Raw genomic sequence first — 19,498 nt, forward strand, 5'->3', positions numbered from 1 at the left:
TTTCAATTACCAAATTTAGAACTTACAAGGTAGTTTGAAGCAAGAGTGGATATGTAAAATAGATAATCATAAATAAATATATATTTTTAATTTAATTTATACCATGGTTTTTGATGTGTGAAAAAGGGCTCAGGAAAGAAAACACACTCCAAGTAAACTTGGTAACTGAAACTACAAAATATTTGAATGATAAATAGGCTAACTTTACTTAGAAATTAAAGGCAAAGATTCAATATTGAACTTGAATCAGGTATGTGTATATAAAACAACTAGTCTAGAATTATACTTCATAAATTGAAGTCCAAATTAAGGTCATATCTGATATAAAATGTAAACATTGCCCATTATTCTAAAAAGTGAGGGATTATCTTAGCCTTCATTTTAAATATTAGATGGCTGCATTAATGTCCTTGAGTTGTATTGGAGAGCACAAGAGTTCAGGAGAAACATACCAGACCCTTGAAAAAAAAACTTACATATTAGAATTATGGGAAACCCACATTTATGTGTTGGTTCCTTTGTGCATCCCAGCAAATATTTATTGAGCCCTTGTGATGCGCAAATGACCCCACCAAGTACTATGAGGGCTGCAAATATTCTTGTCTTGAAGGAACTTATCATCTTCGGGGAAAATAATACGTGTACACACCCATAATGATACTACAACTCTGAATCTGGTGAGTTTTATAGGAGTGCAGGGCTATAGAGGAGGCATTGGGAAGAGAGTCTAGGAAGAGAAAACATCATGAGTCAAGCTGAAAATAGGGAAGTAGAAAGTGTGTTTGGGAAACGTTGACAGTCCCATGCGGCTATCATCTAGGGTAGAAAAGGAAAGCAGCAAGGGAGCATAAGCTAGAAAAGTCCACTGGGAGAGCACATGAGGGGCTTCAGGTCCTGTCGAGGATTAGTCTTTTATTCAGTAGGACCATCACTGGAAAGTCACTGAAGACCTCTAGATATGGGAGTGATGACATTAATCTGATGGTTGTCAACAGGATGCGCTGGAGGTGCGGAGAGCAGAGACCAGAGAGGAGCCAATTTCTAGTCCAGGGTGAGGTATTAATATCCTACACTAGAAGGATGGCAGATAGAATGGAAAGGGAGTTACAGAATGGAGAGGCATTGTGAAGGGAAAAGAAATGTAAGATTTGATAGCAAATGAGATGGGATGGAGTGAGGAAGATGGAGGAAGTAAACACTGAAATCAAGTTTCCTGAACTAAATGACAAGGAATATCATAGTGCTATTAGCAGAAATAGAGAATTCAGGAGAAGGAAACGGTTTGAGGGAAATACTAAAATTCACTTTAGAAATGCTTAGCAGATTGAATTATTGCAAGAGGTACATCCAGGTAGAATAGCTAATATGCAGTTGAAAATGTGGGAGTTTTCCATCAAAAGAAATCTCAGGGCTGAGTAAGTTGACATGGAAGTCATCCATGGGCTCATATCAATTCCTAAATCATCCAGCTAACTTTTACCCATACGATGTGGAATATAAGCATCTGTATATACCTATAAATACAGTCTCACTTGGGTTTCACCTCACACCAGTCAAAATGGCCATCATCAAAAAGTCTACAAATAATAAATGCTGGAGAGGGTGTGGAGAAAAGGGAACCCTCCTTCACTGTTGGTGGGAATGTGAATTGGTGCAGCCACTATGGAGAACAGTATGGAGGTTCCTTAAAAAACTAAAAATACAGTTACCATATGACCCAGCAATCCCACTATTGGGTATATATCCAGAAAAGATGAAAACTCTAATTCAAAAAGATACATGCACCCCAATGTTCATAGTAGCACTATTTACAATAGCCAAGGCATGGAAGCAACCTAAATGTCTATCAACAGATGAATGGATAAAGAAGATGTGGTGTACACACACACACACACACACACACACACACACACACACAATGGAATATTACTCAGTAATTAAAAGGAATGAAATAACATCATTTGCAGCAACATGGGTGGAACTAGAGATGATCATACTAAGTGAAGTAAGCCAGACAGACAAAGACAAATATCATACGGTATCACTTGTATGTGGAATCTAAAAAAAATGATACAAATGAACATATTTACAAAACGGAAATAGACTCACAGACATAGCAAACAAACTTATGGTTACCGAAGGGGAAAGCGGGGGTGGGGGATAAATTAGGAGTTTGGGATTAACAGATACACACTACATAAAAAATAGATAAACAAGCACCTAATGTATAGCACAGAGAACTATAGTCAACATCTTGTAATAACCTATAATGGAAAAAAATCTGAAAAAGAATATTATATATTTTTATATATATGTATATATGCATAACTGAATCACTGTGCTGTACACCTGAACCTAACACAACATTGTAAATGAACTACACTTCTATAAAAAAATACAGTCTCACTTGAAAAGCACACAGGAAAATAAAAATAAGCATTTGTTTATTCAACAAATATTTATTTAACACCTTCTATGTAGTAGACATTGGGCTCTGCTCCGGAGACTCAGCTATGAGTGAAGGACACAGCCTCAGCCCTCAAAAAGCTCACTCTTGGGCTTCCCTGGTGGCGCAGTGGTTGAGAGTCTGCCTGCCGATGCAGAGGACACGAGTTCGTGCCCCGACCCGGGAAGATCCCACATGCCGCGGAGCAGCTGTGCCCGTGAGCCATGGCCGCTGAGCCTGCGCGTCCGGAGCCTGTGCTCCGCAACGGGAGAGGCCACAACAGCGAGAGGCCCGCGTACCGCAAAAAAAAAAAAAAAAAGCGCTCACTGTTAGCAAATTTTTAGAAATAGTCCTAAATTTTCACAAAGATCACCCTATTCTTCAGGATTTCTTAGTACTTATTCCTTGGTCAATAGTCTTTTAGTAGTTTTACAATGACTTTCTTACAAGCAAATAATCAGTGTTATTAAATTATTCAAAGGCTCTTCTAATTCAGTTTATTTTTCTTTCAGGATACCTATAGTGGTTTGATGGGTCCTCTGATTACATGCAGGGAAGGAGTGTTGAATGAAAAGGGAAGAAGAAGCGACGTTGACTCTGAATTTGTTCTCTTGTTTTTGGTATTTAATGAGAATGAATCCTGGTATCTGGATGACAATATTAAGAAGTATCTTAATAAAGATCCACGAGATTTTAAACCCTCTGATGATTTTGAGGAGAGCAACAAAATGCATGGTATATCACAGGTTTAAAAAGGAGACAAGCTCATAGAAATCTGTGGAAGGTCCCAGCCTCCCTCTTGTCGAGATAAGCTCACAGAAATCTGTGCAAGGTCCCAGCCTCCCTCTCTGAGCCCTTCTTTATTCCCAGGGGCACCTGGACTGAAGAAAGTCCTCTACAGCCTTCCTTCAGAGGGAACCAGACAAGCCACTGATTGGCTGCCCGCAAGATCCAATGAGGTTTTGGACCAACTGTTTAGGGAGCTGTATCTCTGAATGCTGGGATCCCTAAACTATCAGACTGTAAAGTAAATCCTAGGAAATTAATTATCACTTTTTGGTATATTTCTGTAAGAATACAGGATAACTTCTAGTTGATCAAATTTGAGGGGCTGGTTTAACTGTCTCTGGAACATGAAACACCATCACCAAATTTCTGTTTTAATGTGTCTATGTTATTTAATTCTTTGAAATTTAAGGTACTTCTTTTTTTTAAGTGTAAGTAATGTGTTCTAATTGACATACCTATCCTCTCTCACCGAGATCTACCTTTGGCCAAAAGTGTGCAAAAACATAGGTCTTGCCCAAGATAACAAAGCTAGTTAATTGCTAACATTGATTAGAATATAGTAGCCTGATCTCTGATTCAGCTACTCTTTCCCCTACAATTTTGCCTCCCTCTCCCAAAGGTTTCTTAGTAGGCTCTCGCTTTTTAATGAATGTAACTCATTTGGTTGTGTCATGATGCAAAGAATAAAAAGTTAGTAGAAAGCGGAGGAGTGAACGTCCCCGCCATGTCAGCCCAACTTGAGCTTGCTTTAGTAATTGTCAGATCATGGGTTCAGCCCATGTGAAGTTTTCCTTTTTTTGGAGATTCAGCCAGGTTTAGGAACTTGACCCAAACTAGTTCTCAGAAAGTGAAATACCTTTTAATTGCTTCAGTTTTGATTTATATAAACTTAATTCTCTGGCTTTTGTCCACTCAACTGTAGAACGGTATAAATCTGGCGACCTCACACATGAGGCGGTAATCCACCCCATAAAGGGAATATGCCTATTTGGCATGTTCCAACCAACATGTACTGCTACCCAAGAGATAGCTTTTAAAAACAAACTACTATTTCTCTTTTCTGGCTATCTTTTATAGGGATTTCTTAGTACTCTGAATTTAGGGTCTTAGATGGTGGGGACATTGGCAAGTGTGAGTGAGATTATTACATGTTTACCAGGCAGACGAAAATATGGGTGACCTAAAGATCTTCTTGAATCAGTTCTAAAACCAGATTAAGTAATCATCACTAATCAAAGGCTGTTCTCTTTTTACCTTCTTAGCTATTAATGGAAAGATTTTTGGGAATCTCCATGGCCTCATCATGAAAGAAAATACAATGACAAACTGGTATCTATTAGGAATAGGAAGTGAAGTGGACATACACACCATTCATTATCATGCTGAGAGCTTTCTTTTCAAGGTAAGTGTAAGAAAAGTGTTTTGAGGAAGACTTACTAACAGATTCAATATATTTCCATTGTGAAAAGAGAGTTATTTGGCAATAAGGCTTGTGAGGGCTATTAGTGAATATTAGAGAATGGAACAGAAAAATATGATTGTATCCTTCCACTGGTAGATATTTCTTAATATGTATTTTATTATGCTTGTAAAAAAAAAAAACAAACCTCTGAGCGCTTCCCTGGTGGCTCAGTGGTTGAGAGTCCGCCTGCCGATGCAGGGGACACGGGTTCGTGCCCCGGTCTGGGAAGATCCCACATGCCGCGGAGCGGCTGGGCCCGTGAGCCATGGCCGCTGAGCCCGCGCGTCCAGAGCCTGCGCTCCGCAACGGGAGAGGCCACAACAGTAAAAAAACCTCTGAGCTTCAGATGAGTTTTCTCATCAGTTATATGGGAATAATTCTGACCACCCTGGAGTATCGTATATGAAAGTACCCATAGTATTTTGTCCCTTTTCCTCTTTTATTTTTTTTCTTTTCTCTTTCCCTTCCCTTTTTCCATTTCTTTTCTGTGTGATTAGCCAACAGAATAGTCCTCTCTAGTAAAGGAGATATTTCAAGCTTTGGCTTGGGCCCAAAATTTTACCTTGACTTTTGCCCTAGTGGGCTGGGCTGGACCATGTGTGGCTTTCTGCCTTTCGAGCATCAAGCTACACCGTATGGGTGATGCTGGCTGTGCTGAATCACGTGGGGAGCCATTGAAGAAGCAGATTGCCAGGCCCCACCCCAGACCTGATGAATCAGAATCTCAGGGATAAGGTCCAAATATTCTGTCATCTCAAGAGCTGTGCAGTCTACAAGGAAGTAGAATAGAAAAGAATAATCACATCTAATCTGCAGGGAAAACCTGCGCTGCTCCTTTTCCAATTATACAGGAATGAACAGCGACTAATGAAACATCTACTATCCTCTCCCCTCTGTATATTCATTCAACACAGTTTAAGATCCCAAGTATCTTAAACCTACAATGATTTTAGTTTCACATATTAAATGGCTATGCTGCTTTTCAGAACTTGGCTTTTTCAATCCGCATTTTTAAAATTATATTAAAATATATAAAATTTAGTAAAATTTATAAAATCATACAATTATTTTACATACATATAAAAATTATTTTATATACATACATAAATATTTTAAATTAAGCTATAGTTTACACTGAGTAAAATGCACGCTACTTAGTATACAGTTCTGTTGTGATAAACACATACAGTGGTGTAACCAACACCAATCAAAATACGGAACACCTCTGTCAACCCCCTAAAATGTCCCCTTTGTCCCCTCTAGAGTCGTCTACTTCCCTATGTTTAACCCCTGGCAACCACTGAACTATTTTTTGTCTCTATAGTTTTGCCTTTTCTGAAATGTCATACAAATGAAATCATACAGTCTGTAGCATTATGAGTCTGGCTTGTTTCATTTTGTATTGGCATTTGAATTGCATCCACCTTGCTGTAACGGCAATTTTTTCCATTCGATCTTTGAGCAATATTCCATTGTATGGATGTATTGCAGTTTGTTTATCCGATCCCCCACTGAGGGACATTTGGGTTGTTTCCAGTTTGGGGTTACTAAAAATAAAGTCATTATAAACCTTTGTGTGCAAGCTTTTGTGGGAACATAAGTTTTCATTTTCCTTGAGAAAATATCTAGGGGTTGGATTGCTAGGCCACGTGGTAAGTAGATGCTTAACTTTATGAAACCTGCCAAACTGTTTTCCACAGAGGCAGTACATTTTGCACGCCTACCAGAAATATATGAGAGTACCACCTGACCACAACTACATCCACATCAGCACTTGGTATCTTCCATTCTTACTTTATTTTTTCTTAGCCAAACATTTAAGTATATTCTGGTATCTCGTTTTTTATTTGAATTTTCCTAATGGCTATGATACTGATTATCTTTTCTACCATCTGCCATCTGTAAATCTTTGGTGAGGTGTCCAAATTTTATGCCCATCTTTAAATTGGATTGTTTGTTTCCTTATTGGTGAGTTTGAGGGCTGTATATATTCTGGATACAAATCCTTTCTATCTATATGATCTGTAAATATTTGCTCCTAGTCTGTGGCTTATCTTTTCATTCCCTTAACATTATCTATCAAAGAGCAGAAATCCTTAATTTTGATATAGTCCAAATTATCATTTTTTTTCTTTCATGGATCATGCTTTTGGTGTCATGTCTAAGAAATCTTTGTTTAACTCAAGGTCACAAAGATTTTCTTCTAGAAGTTTTATGGTTTTAGGTTTTATATTTAGGTCTCTGGTCCATCTTAATTTTTTTTTTTTTTTTTTTTTGCGGTACGCGGGCCTCTCACTGTTGTGGCCTCTCCCGTTGCGGAGCGCAGGCTCCGGATGCACAGGCTCAGCGGCCATGGCTCACGGGCCCAGCGGCTCCGCGGCATGTGGGATCTTCCCGGACCGGGGCATGAACCCGTGTCCCCTGCATCGGCAGGCGGACTCTCAACCACTGCGCCACCAGGGAAGCCCCATCTTAATTTTTATATGTGGTTCAAGGTTTATTTTTTGCATAGAGACATCCAAGTTTTCTTTTCTTTCTTTCTTCCTTTTTTTTTTTTTGGCTGCACCACGGCATGTGGGATCTTAGTTCCCCAAGCAGGGATCAAACCCATGCCCCCTGCATTGGAAGCATGGAGTCTTAACCACTGGACCACCAGGGAAGTCCCTAGACGTCCAATTCTTCCATCACCTTTCAGCAAAAAGACTATCCTTTCTCCCTCTGTGTCAAAATCATATCGATCATATACATGTGGGTTATTTCTGGGCTCTCTGTTCTATTACATTGATTTATATGCCTGTCCTTTCTTAAATGCCACACTGTCTTGATTGCTTTAGTGTAATAAAAAGTCTTGAAATCAGATGGTGATTGTTTGGGCTGTTCTAGATCTTTGCCATATAAATTTTAGAATCAGCTTTTAAAATTGTGCTGGGATTTTGATTGAGATTGCATTGAATCGGTAGAACTTCTTTGATTTTTTTCATCAATGTTTTGTAGTTGTCATCACACAGATCTTGCATATATTTTTTTAGATTATTACCAATATCATGGGTTTTGGTGATAGTGTAAATGGTATTCTTTTTATTTCAATTTCTAATTATCATGCCAGTATATAGAAATACAACTGATTTTTGTATAATTGACCTTGTATCCTGCAACTTTGCTGACAAATTCTAGTAGCTTTTGTAGATTTTCTTTTTGTAGACGGTTATTTTTGGGGGGCGGGGGTTCCTACATGGCAAATCATGTTGTCTGTGAATAGAGATGGTTTTATTTCTTTATTTTCAATCTGTATGCACCCCGCCCCCGCTCCTTTTTGGTGTTCTTGCACTAGCCAGGATCTCCAGTAAAATGTTGAATATTAGTGGCAAAAGTAGAGATCCCTGCCTTATTCTTAATCTTAGGGGGAAAGCATTCAGTCACTCACCATTGAATATAAAGTGAGCTGTAGGTTTTTGTAGACCCCATTACCAGGTTGAAGAAGTTTCCTTCTATTCTCGGTTTGCTGAGGGTTTTAATCATGAACAGATGTTAAATCCTATTTTTTTCTGCATCTATTGCGATGATCATATTTTATTTTCTTTAGTCTATTGGTGAATTACATTGACTGATTTTCAAATGTTGAACCAGCTTTTCATTCCCCGCTAAACCTTACTTTGTCATGATGCACTATCCTTTTTTATATATTGCTGGATTTAGTTTGCTAGTGTTTTGTTAAGGATTTTTGCATATATGTTCATAAAGAATATCGGTTATGGCTTTCTTCTCTTGTAAATTATATGTCTGGTTTTAGAATTGGGCTAATGCTGGCCTCATAAAATGAGTTGGTAGTGTTCTGTCCTCTTCTGTTTTCTGGAAGAGTTTTTTAGAAATGGTATTATTTTTTTCTCTAAATGTTTGGTAGAATTTGCCAATGAAGCAATCTGGACCTGGAGTTTAATCTGTTGGAAGGTCTTAATACAATTTCAGTTTCTTTAATAGATATAATTTCAGTTTCTTTAACAGATAACCTGAATAGATCTAATCTGAATAGATAATCTATTCAGGTCATCTATTTCTTCTTGAGTGAACTTTGGTAGTTTTCATCTTAAGCAACTTGTCCATACCATCTAAGTTGTAGAATTCATGGACAAAACAGTTGTTCATAACATTCCTTTATTATCCTTTTTAATGTCTATAAAGTCTTAGCGATATCTCCTCTTTCATCTCTGATATTTGTAATTTGTGTTTTTTAAAGTTTTCCTTGGTCAGTTTGTCTAGAGGTTTGTATTAGTTATCTATTGCTGCATAGCACATCACCCCAAAACATAGTGACCTAAAACAACACACTCTTATTATCTCACAATTTCTCTGGGTTAGGCTGGAAATAGTTTAGTTAGTTGGTTCTGAATCAGCACCTCTCATCAGGCTACAGTCAAGATGTCAGCTGGAACTACAGTCATCAGGTTGGACTGAGGCTGGATGAACCACTTCCAAGCTCACTCATAGGACTATTGACCAGAGGCTTCAGTTCCTCACCATGTGGGTATGACATGGGAGCTGGCTTTCCCCAGAGTGAATGATCCAAGGGGAGAGAGTGAGAGAGAGGGTCTAAGACTCTTGGAAGTAGAATGCCCTGCCTTCTGCCATATGCTATTGCTTACAAGGACCAACCCTCAGACAATGTAGGAGGTGACTACAAAGGTTATGAGTTTCAGGAGGCAGGGATCCTTGGGGGCCATCACAAGCTGGCTTCCACAGGGTTTAACAATTTTATTGATCTGTTCAAAGAACGAGCTTTTGGTTTCTTTGATTTATCTTTATTATGTTCCTCTTCTTGATTTTATTGACTTCTGCTCTTATCCTTATTATTCCCTTCTTTCCACAGATAGATAAATCTTACCGAGAAGATGTATATGACCTCTTTCCCGGGACATTCCAAACCATTGAACTGTTTGTGGATCACCCAGGGACATGGTTATTACATTGTCATGTATCTGACCACATCCATGCTGGCATGGAGACAACCTACACAGTCCTTCGAAACATCGGTACTGTTATCTGTCGGTGATGCTGACTTAGATAGCACCAGGCTTCCTGTAGACCCTGAAAATAGGAGGCATGAGAACATAGGAGGCATGAGCTCCCCAAGGAGCTCAGAGTCAAGTAAGAGAGACAGACATTTAACCATAATAGAATATGACATATGCCAAGATAGAGTGCAGAGTGCAGGGTTCAGTGACAGCAGCAGGAGGCAATGATTAACAGTTTGGACACATGAGCCAAGGTTCCATAGATGAATCTTAACAGGTGAGCAGAAGCTTGCAATGTGGATGGGGTATGAACAGCATGTGTACTGGCATGAAGTAGCACAGTGAGTATCCAACAAAGACTTACAGATACTGGTGGGATAAAGTCTTTGTTGGTGAAATGACATAACTCCTGAAACAACTCATGTCATGAAAAGAATCTACTCCTATTGTTTGTAAACCATCCAATTGTCTTCTTTGTCCAGACAACAGGATTCCTTACTCCACCAAGCCTCCTTCTGGAGGAGCGTCCCACCCGGCCACAGCGCCCTCTAATGGTATTGATACCCTCCCCCAATCCTGCACGTGAATGGTCAGTATTCACTCCCCAGGGAAAGGCAGAGGCCTGACACCTTACTTTTCTTTTGCGCAGAAGAACCTGGCAAGGAGCAGCTCTACTTCTTCGGCAAGAATCTGGGTCCCAGAGGAGCCAAAGCAGCCTTGGTCATCCTTTTCATCATCGGACTCCTCCTTCTGGTTGTCACGGTGATTCTCTCCCTCACACTGTGCTCTGCAAGGAAGCGGGTGGCATATCAGGAAGTCCAGTCCTGTGCGCTCCCCACGGATGCTCTGTGACCTGCTCGTCTTTCTCAGTAGGGAAAATGGACCAGGGTCTCGTTCACCAAGGAAGTCTGACACTGTTCCTGGATCAGTCTCTGATCCTCTGGAACACATTCAAAGCAATTTGCTTTTATTTATTTATTTTAAAGGGGCTGTGGATAATCTTCAGGATAAAACAGAGAAAAGGAAGGGTGGGCATGACTGAGAAAACTGACCCAGTCTGTTCTCTGAATGAATTCGCTGAAGTGGGAAGACCCTCTGAAAGATGTCTTTGTTTTCTTTCTTTCATAATTCTTGGATTAGATAGTGCTTCCTTAACAAACCGTCAAATTCTCTAGATGGACAATTTCGGGAAAGAGTTACACTGCGTCAGACATCTAACTTGAATGGTGCTGATTTTTCAACGTTGTTATGAAACATGCTTCCCTTAGTGGTTCCAGGAAAAATAACTTTCTGAGGAGTTCATGAAAATGTCTAAATCAGTATCTGCTGATAGAATTTGACCAAATGAAATTTTTGGAGGCTTTAGCCAGCTCCCCTGGCCTTTTCCTCTTTCATATAAATAGCTTGTGCACTGTTTGCTACAAAAGGCAGAGTTATATGCATTTTTTAAAATTCTGCCATTTTTATGCAAACCTGTAGAGATACTTAAATGTTTACGACTCACTTCATGTTACACATTTTTACAAGATGTTTCTGTGGCAATGCTTGTATTTTCAAAAATCGGCTGGAGAATTTGTATTTGTATTTCAGAATGTGGAGGGCTGGGATCTGAAATAGCAGGCTAGTTCTCCCACTGTGAGTCAAGACACTCCCTGAGAGTTTAGTGGGAGCTTCTAAGGGGAGGGAGGACTTTGCAGGAGGCAAGTCTGACCTTGAATCTTGAGTCTGATTTTTCATTCAGTTAGGAGGATCTTCCCCAGTCTCCATCTTTTATGGAATAAAGACAGTCTCATCATGTAAAAAAACACCAGGAAGAATTAGTCGATGCAGCTGACTGGCTGGGAGGAGAAGGGATCTCACAAAATCCTTGAGTCCATGCCTCTTAAAAACATAGCCTCTGATGGGAAGAGGAGAGAAAAGAAAAGGCAAAATTGTCCTGGTGGCAATTTTTCAAACCAACAAGTCAGCTCTGAGATATGTATTACAGTTTTCAAGTCTCAAATACAAAATAAAATATTGAACAACTAAACTCAACCCATTACGAGGCAATCCATACTCTCTATATGCATGCCTAAGCTTTAGGTGTAAGATTGATAAAAGCAACATTTATTACTAGACTGAGAAATTGCCTTTAGCCCACGCTGCTGCCAGATGAGTGATACTAGTCCATCTGCCTTAACAGTGGATCATTTGGCTGTCCAGGTGAACAAGTAGGACCTAAAAAATACTCTGGTGGAGGGACTTTTCATACCTTCTCATCTTCATCTTGGTGAGGGGAAACAGGTATTTTGATATAGACTATAGTCTTACATAAAACAGGATGCGAATGCTAATAGTTCTGTTCATAATCTGCTTGAATGTCATATCAAACATGGTACCCAAGGATTTTGAATTCCAGCCTGCTAACCACTGGTAATGAGATTTTGTAGTACGTGCTCTACAGTTTTCAGACATGTGTAGGCTGTATAATTTCATAATAATAATCATGACAAATGACAGACTTATAACTCACCTAGACAACAAATTATTTAGTTATAAGTTTTTTCCTTTTCTCTTAGGTTATTTTTTTAATGAAAATGAAACCACAAAGTAGTTTGATTATACCGTTTCTCTTTTTAATAAAGTTTCACATATCATAAAGATGGCTATTTGCATGTTTTTTTTCCAACCCCCTACCCCAGGTACAGTGATAGGTAATTTATTTTACCTGGAGCAGACGTTTAGTTAAAGGAGAATTATCTTTTAGATATTTACCAACTATCCTAGTTATACTCGTTAGAAGAAATGAAACAAAGTAACAATATATCTCTACAGATAACACACTCTCCCCAGACATTGTTTCCTCAAATGTACCACATTTCTTCATTCTAATCAACCACATTTATACACGTCTTTTCCTCCTGTTACAACAGAAGAAGTGTCCCTGCTCCTAGCAGGGCCAATCTCTCCCTTAACTCTGGACCTCATCCCTTCTTGCTTTCCCAAGAACTTCATTCCCTCACTTTTCAGTTTTCCCTCCTGCATGAAGTCATCAAAAATACCCTTCATTAAAAATAGAAAACAAACAAAGAGCCACTGCCTTTAACTCCATAACCTCCTCCAACCCAGTTTCTCTGGGCCCTTGATAGCAGAACTGAAAGTACTGCCCACACATTGTCTATATCACCTCACCCTATGCATCCCTCCACCCATTCCAATGGCTTCCCATCCAGAGGGCCCTGCCCCACCCCGACTTTGCGTCCCAATCTGCTGTTCTCAAAACCATAAGAACCATAATAATCATAATGGAAATGATTCCGTTTCCTGTGGCTTCTTCCCCATCTTTATTTTACTTGACATCTCAGTAACCATTGGCAGCTCCTTGCTTTTAGATCCCCTGTAGTTCCTTGGCTCTACAACATGACCTGCCAGCCTTGCTTCTTCCTCAGTGGCTACTCCCTCTCAGTCTCTTGCTAGGTCCTTCTTCTCCCTCTGACTTACATGTTAGCATGACCCAGGGCTTGAACTGGGCCCTTTACTCCCTTTTGCCCTCTGGGGTGTGCTGAATAATATCTCCATAGATTCCATGTCCCTGAACCTGTGAATGTTATCTTATATAGCAAAAAGACTTTGTAGCTATGACTAAGTTAAAAATCTTGAGATGGGAAGTTTATACTGGATTACCTAGATTGGCCCTAAATGTAATCACAAATGTTCTTATAAGATAGAGACAGAGGGAGATTTGACTACAGAAGGAGGCTTTGTGACAACTGAAGTAAGATGCTGAGCTGCTAGCTTTGGAGATGGAGGAATGCTGCTCTAAAAGCTGGACATATATACACTACCAAACGTAAAATAGATAGCTAGTGGGAAGCAGCCGCATGGCACAGGGAGATCAGCTTGGTGCTTTGTGACCACCTAGAGGGGTGGGATAGGGAGGGTGGGAGGGAGGGAGATGCAAGAGGGAAGAGATATGGGAGCATATGTATATGTATAACTGATTCACTCTGTTATAAAGCAGAAACTAACACACCATTGTAAAGCAATTATACTCCAATAAAGATGTTAAAAAAAAAAAAAAGCTGGAAAAGGCATGGGAATGCATTCCCCACTAGAGCCTCCGGAGGGAGCTTTGTCCTGCTGGCACCTTGATTTTATTCCATTGAAAGTGATTTCGGACTTCAGATTTCCAGAACCATTAGAGGATAAACGTGTGCCACGAAGTTTGTGGTAATTTGTTACACCCTCTCCATAGGTTATTTCACTCATCCTCATGGATCTGAAAACCACCTTTATGCTAATAAATTCAAAATGTGTTCCTCCTTGGGTTGCAAACTACAAGTCCTATTCAAGCAGATCACGGTAGCAGTCCCCTAACCAGTCTCTCCCTTTGTCACTCCTGTCCCTTCCAGCCACAGTCCACACAGCTGCAGCAGTGTTCTTCCACATCTGATCACATCACTTCCCTGGTGAATCTCCTTTACTGTCTTTCCACTTCACTTTCAATAATATCTACACTCCTTACCTTCGTCAGTAAGACTCAGACCGATTTGGCTGCCCAACATGTCCACCTCTCCAACTTTATCTCTGGCTCCTCTCTGCTCCAGCTTTTATCAGTTCCTGTGCCCTGCTAGTTCCTTCTTGCCTCAGAGCCTTTGCACCTACCGCTTTCTGTGCCTGGAATGGTCTTTCTCTCTAGCACCCTCATCCCCTTTCCTGCCTTTCCTACTTCAGATGTGAGCTCCCCAGACTGCCCTTTCTAAAGTGTTATTTCCAATTTCCATTATTTTCCTTTGTAGCACATATCACGGGACATATCCATTTTACTCGTTAGTTTGATTTTTGTCTGCTTCTTTGACTGAAATGTAGGCTCCATGGAAGCAAGGACCCCAGACCTGTTTTGCTCACTGCTGCATCCCCAGCACAGACCATAGTGTAGATACATAATAGTTGCTCAGCAAATATTACTTGAATGAATAAATGAATATATAAACTGAACAGGCAGAACAGGGCTTAACTATCTTGACTTTGACTATTTTGGTCATGAAAGAGCTCATATTCAAATGTCAATTGTCGAGGATACCAAGCAAACAAAAACCAGTTCTGGCACCATAGCTGTGAAGCCCACAGCTGCTTTGGCCTTCTAACTACTGACACTGGGACAAGGAGTGGGGGAAGGGAGGATTTGGAGGAGGATGTGTTATTTAATCCCTAAATGCATGTTATAATTAGAAAAAGCAATGTCATCAAAAATAAGGAAATCCTAAGAAATTTTCACGGCTAAGGGGAGCTAATGAGACAAGACAACGAAAAATAATATGGTATCCCTGTATGGGATCCTAGAACAGAAGAAGGATAGTAGGTAAAAATTAAGGAAATCTCAATAAACTAGACTTTAATGAATATAAATTTATCAATATTGGTTTGCTAATTGTACCAAATGTACCATGTAGGGGAAACCGCTACAGGTGTCTTGTACCATCTACTCAATTTTTCTGTAAATCTGAAACTGTTCTAAAAATTAAAGTTTATTTTTTAAAAAAGCAACATTATACATACTGTCATGTGATACCTTAAACTCCTGAGATTGGTAGTGACAAGCTATTAAAAGCTAAGTGCCCTGGGGAGGGGGAAGGGTAAACTGGGACAACGTGAGAGAGTGGCATGGACATATATACACTACCAAATGTAAAATAGATAGCTAGTGGGAAGCAGCCACATAGCACAGGGAGATCAGCTCGGTGCTTTGTGACCACCTAGAGGGGTGGGATAGGGAGGGTGGGAGGGGAATGCAAGAGGGAGGGCATATGGGGATATATGTATACGTATAGCTGATTCACTTTGTTATACAGCAGAAACTAACACAATGATGTAAAGCAATTATACTCCAATAAAGAAGTTAAAAAAAAATCTGCCATGATGTGGCAGGCACTGTTACATATATGATCACATGTAATCCTTAGAACAACCCAATGAGGTAGGCGGTCTTACCCTTATTTGGCAAATGAGGACATTGAGACTTAGAGATTCTCAGTGATATACCCTTGGTCACATAGCAAGTAAGTAGCCAGTCCAGGAGTTGAACCCAGGCCCTTACTTTCTCATTTCCTGCCAGAGAAACTTGGCACACATTGGATTATTCGATCTGATTTTTGCAGTAGGAAAAATGGCTCCTTTAACCACCACTTTTTTTTTTTTTAATCAGGATAATCTTTATTGATATGCTCGGCGGTACCTTGTTAATACGGTCACGTTGTCGCTGTGGCTGAGGTAATGGGGAGAGCCCCGCCCAGCGCCGGCCCAGGCCCTGGGGGTGGGGGGTGGGGTTGGCTTGGACGAGACCTGGTTATTCCACTGATACCGACCAGAGTTCTTGGCCTTCCCCAATCAATAGAAATTGACTAGAGGCCAGACAAGAAATTCAGGAAGGCTTTATTGCGGCCGCTGCTGTAGCAGGGGGAAGTGAGAGCAAACCACAGGTTCCCCTGCTTGCTTACTCTCATATGGGGTGAGGGTAGGGGTGTGTCCAGGGGTCAGGCCAGAGGGGTGGCTTGGGTGTCTTGCCCATCCCTTAGGTGGTGCTGTGTGCAGGAGGCATGCGCAGTACCCTGCTTTTGCTCCCAACACCCTGTTTTTGTTCCCTGCTCTTCAGAAGTGGCAGCTGAGTTGTTTTTGTTTTTGTCTTTTGTATCTTTTGGTCCAGAATTTGCCTCAACTGTGCATGCACACAGTTACTTTTAGTCCCATAGAGTTTCTTTGTATTTTGTAGCTTGAGGAGAGGTGTGTCCACCTGCAAGCTTTGCAGCACTGCAGCAAAGGGTCCCAGGTCCCAGGGCTATCTCACCACCACCCCCAGCTCCCTCCTGAGTTGTCCCGCCACCCCCCAGGCCCTTCACAGGCCAGCATCCCAGGCCCAAGAGAAAATCAACCAGAAAAATTAATTCTTCTTCTCTCAGCTGAGCACCTAATGTAGGGGAGAGGGGCGGCTCCAGGCCTTTCTGGCCAGGGGCTCCACTAGGGTCATGGTCAGCCCCTCCCCAGCCAGTGCCCTGATGATGCCATCTGGGGCACCGGGTGGGAGAGGTGCTGAGCCCCACAGCATGCGGACAGGAGGCTGGGGGTGTACCACCACTCTTTTCTGTGCCATTCATGTCTGTTCTCAAAGACAAGGGGCCAGTTTGGGCTCTGATTACTTCTCATGTGCAAAATTTCAGCAGCCTCTTACCTGGCCTCTCCACCTCCACTCTGCATTTCAATCCACTCTACATGTGGCTGGAAGACATCTTTCTAAAGCGCAGCTCTCTGTATATTACTCCCGTCCAAAACCTCTCTAATGCCTACTGAAAAAAAAATTCCAGGCTACCTTCTCCGGCCCCAACCCCTTCACTTTTGTCTCCCTCACCTTCCTCTTCCCTATACCAGTGTCAGAGGTCTCCACTTCCCATTTCCTAATGGGAAGGTCTCCACTTCCTATTTCCCACTTTCACTCCCTCCTAGAAAGTTCCTGTGCCAGCTCTGCCTGCCACAAACGGACGCATCCCACCAGGCCCCATCTTTTTATGCACACCCCTCGGCATACCCCACATTTCTCAATATTACTTACACTTTCTAACCTGTATCATAGTTAATTGTGCACATACCTTATTTCTCTTACTAAGCCATGAGATCTTTAAGGAAATGGAATGCGTCACTTCATCTTTGCTTCCCCATCCATCGAGCCCACACCTGGCCCATCACTACCCTCTAATACATGCGTTGAATGTATGGCAAAATGAATGTAAGTTGGGCCACCTGTTTTTAAACAATTTTCAAAGTGAAAGATTTTCATCTTCCTTCATTTAATAAACCTTTTTTAAAATACCTACTATGTGTCAGGCATTTGTGCTAAGTGCTGGAGATGAGAGTGGTTGGTATACATGGGTGCAGACCTGCCCTCATGAAGCTTACCATATAAAGGGGGAGACAAATGTTAAATAAATGGACAAACACATATTTGTTGAATTATAATTGTGATTTTCATTAAGAAGGAAAAATAGAGGGCAACAGTAATGGATAACATTTACATAGCACTCATCAATTGCCGGGCAATGTCCTAGGCGCTTTACACATATTAACTCTTTTTTTGTTTGTTTGCGGTACGCGGGCCTCTCACTGTTGTGGCCTCTCCCGTTGCGGAGCACAGGCTCCGGACGCGCAGGCTCAGTGGCCATGGCTCACGGGCCCAGCCGCTCCGCGGCATGTGGGATCTTCCCGGACCGGGGCACGAACCCGTGTCCCCTGCATCGGCAGGCAGACTCCCAACCACTGTGCCACCAGGGAAGCCCTATATTAACTCTTTTGATCTTTATCTCAATCCTAAGCAGTATAAACACTTTACAGATGAAAAAACTGAGGTACAGGAGGGGCAAGTAACTTTCCCAAGGCCCACAGCTAGTATTACAAGAATATTTAACAAAGGGACCTAATCTAGTTCAGCATTTTCAGGGAAGACTCTCCTGGGAAGTGACAACCAGTAGAAATCAGGAGGGTGAATCTGAGTTGGCCAGGCAAAGAGGCTACCGTGGAAGTGTTTTGGGCAGGGGAAGGTCTGGAGGAGGCATGGGGCTGGCTAACTTGAAGAACTGACTGGAAAGTAGTGAAGCTGATAAGGCAGGCAGTGGCCATGGTAAGAAATTTGGATCTTATCCTAAAAACAATGTACACTTTAAGTAGGGGAGTGAAAGGATCAGACGGGAGCTTTTAAAAGCTCCCTCTGGCAGCCATGGGGGAGAATGGCTTGCGGGCCTGCAGGGTACATAACCTGTATGCGGTTAGGAGACAGGATGGCGGCAAGGAGCGTTGGCAGCGCAGGTGGAGAAAAACTATGAGATTTTCTACATTTAGGAGAGAGACGCCGCAGGATTTGGAAACTGGTTATGGCACCTGGGGAGAGACTGCAATGTTCCACAGGGCCCTCCAGTTTTCTGCTTTGGGCATCCCGGTGGATGGCGGCGCACTGAGCAAGATGGGGAAGACTGGAGTTCAGGTTGAGACAAGCATAAGGATTGCGGTCCTGGCCATTGTGTGGTCCTGGTCTTGTGAGTCATCTAAGTGGAGAGTGGTGCAGGCCATTGGATGAGGGTTCAGAGGGCAGGGCAGGGTGGAGATGTACATATGGCAGTCGAGGGCACAAAGAAGAGGCTTGCGTGCACGGACCTGCCCATGTACAAAGAGCAGAAAGCGCAGCCCAGCCCCAAGGAGCCCTCACGTTCAAAGGTGCTGTCTGCCCCAAATGTTGCTGATTAGAGCGTCTCTTGACTATTTCTCAGCATCCACTACCTGAAAGTCGTTCAGAAGTAGCTCTCCCCCAACACCCGCTTCCCGCAGACACCCACTGCTGGCTCCCAGACCGAGGCTCCCACGGGGAAAGCAGGAGGCTAAGCACAGACACCTGAGACCTAGTCAGACGCAGGGCTCACCACCACTGACCCCGCGCCTCCCAGTCCCGCAGTGCTTCTGGAAGAGTCCAGCGTCCCCTCTTCCACAGCGGCTTGGTCTAACCCGCTCGATAGCCCTTTAGGGCCCCGTTGCTCTTTGAAGCGTTTGCACCTCCTTTTAACCTGATTCCGCCACGTAGAAATGTTGGGGGTGAGGCGTAAAAGGGGGCCATCCTGTCCACTGGGTAACAGGTCGCTTTCAGAAATGATTTCAAAAATCCCGGGTGCCAGGAAGTGGAGAGAATGAGGTTGGGAGAGGCGCGAGGATTTGACGAGGTACCGCTCGCCGGGAAGTTCCCTTTGCTGGGGGTGGATCCCAGTGTCGCGGGATGCTGCC

The 19,498-nt window shown here is 42.0% G+C and overlaps 1 protein-coding gene across 2 annotated transcripts in view; it reads left to right on the top strand.

Annotated features, from left to right (window-relative positions):
* The window catches only part of HEPHL1 (hephaestin like 1), a 68,419-nt gene extending 56,091 nt beyond the window's left edge, over positions 1-12,328 (top strand). For both annotated transcript variants that reach the window (XM_060303925.2, XM_060303926.1), the window contains 5 exons: positions 2,959-3,181; positions 4,498-4,637; positions 9,562-9,724; positions 10,189-10,260; positions 10,356-12,328. In XM_060303925.2, the coding sequence (XP_060159908.1) occupies positions 2,959-3,181; positions 4,498-4,637; positions 9,562-9,724; positions 10,189-10,260; positions 10,356-10,558 (801 nt within the window). In that variant the 3' untranslated portion in view covers positions 10,559-12,328. The remainder of the gene's footprint in view (positions 1-2,958; positions 3,182-4,497; positions 4,638-9,561; positions 9,725-10,188; positions 10,261-10,355) is intronic.
* The last annotated feature ends 7,170 nt before the right edge of the window (positions 12,329-19,498 follow it).

This window comes from Globicephala melas, chromosome 8, assembly GCF_963455315.2.
Source record: "Globicephala melas chromosome 8, mGloMel1.2, whole genome shotgun sequence".
In the NCBI taxonomy this organism is placed as follows: domain Eukaryota; kingdom Metazoa; phylum Chordata; class Mammalia; order Artiodactyla; family Delphinidae; genus Globicephala; species Globicephala melas.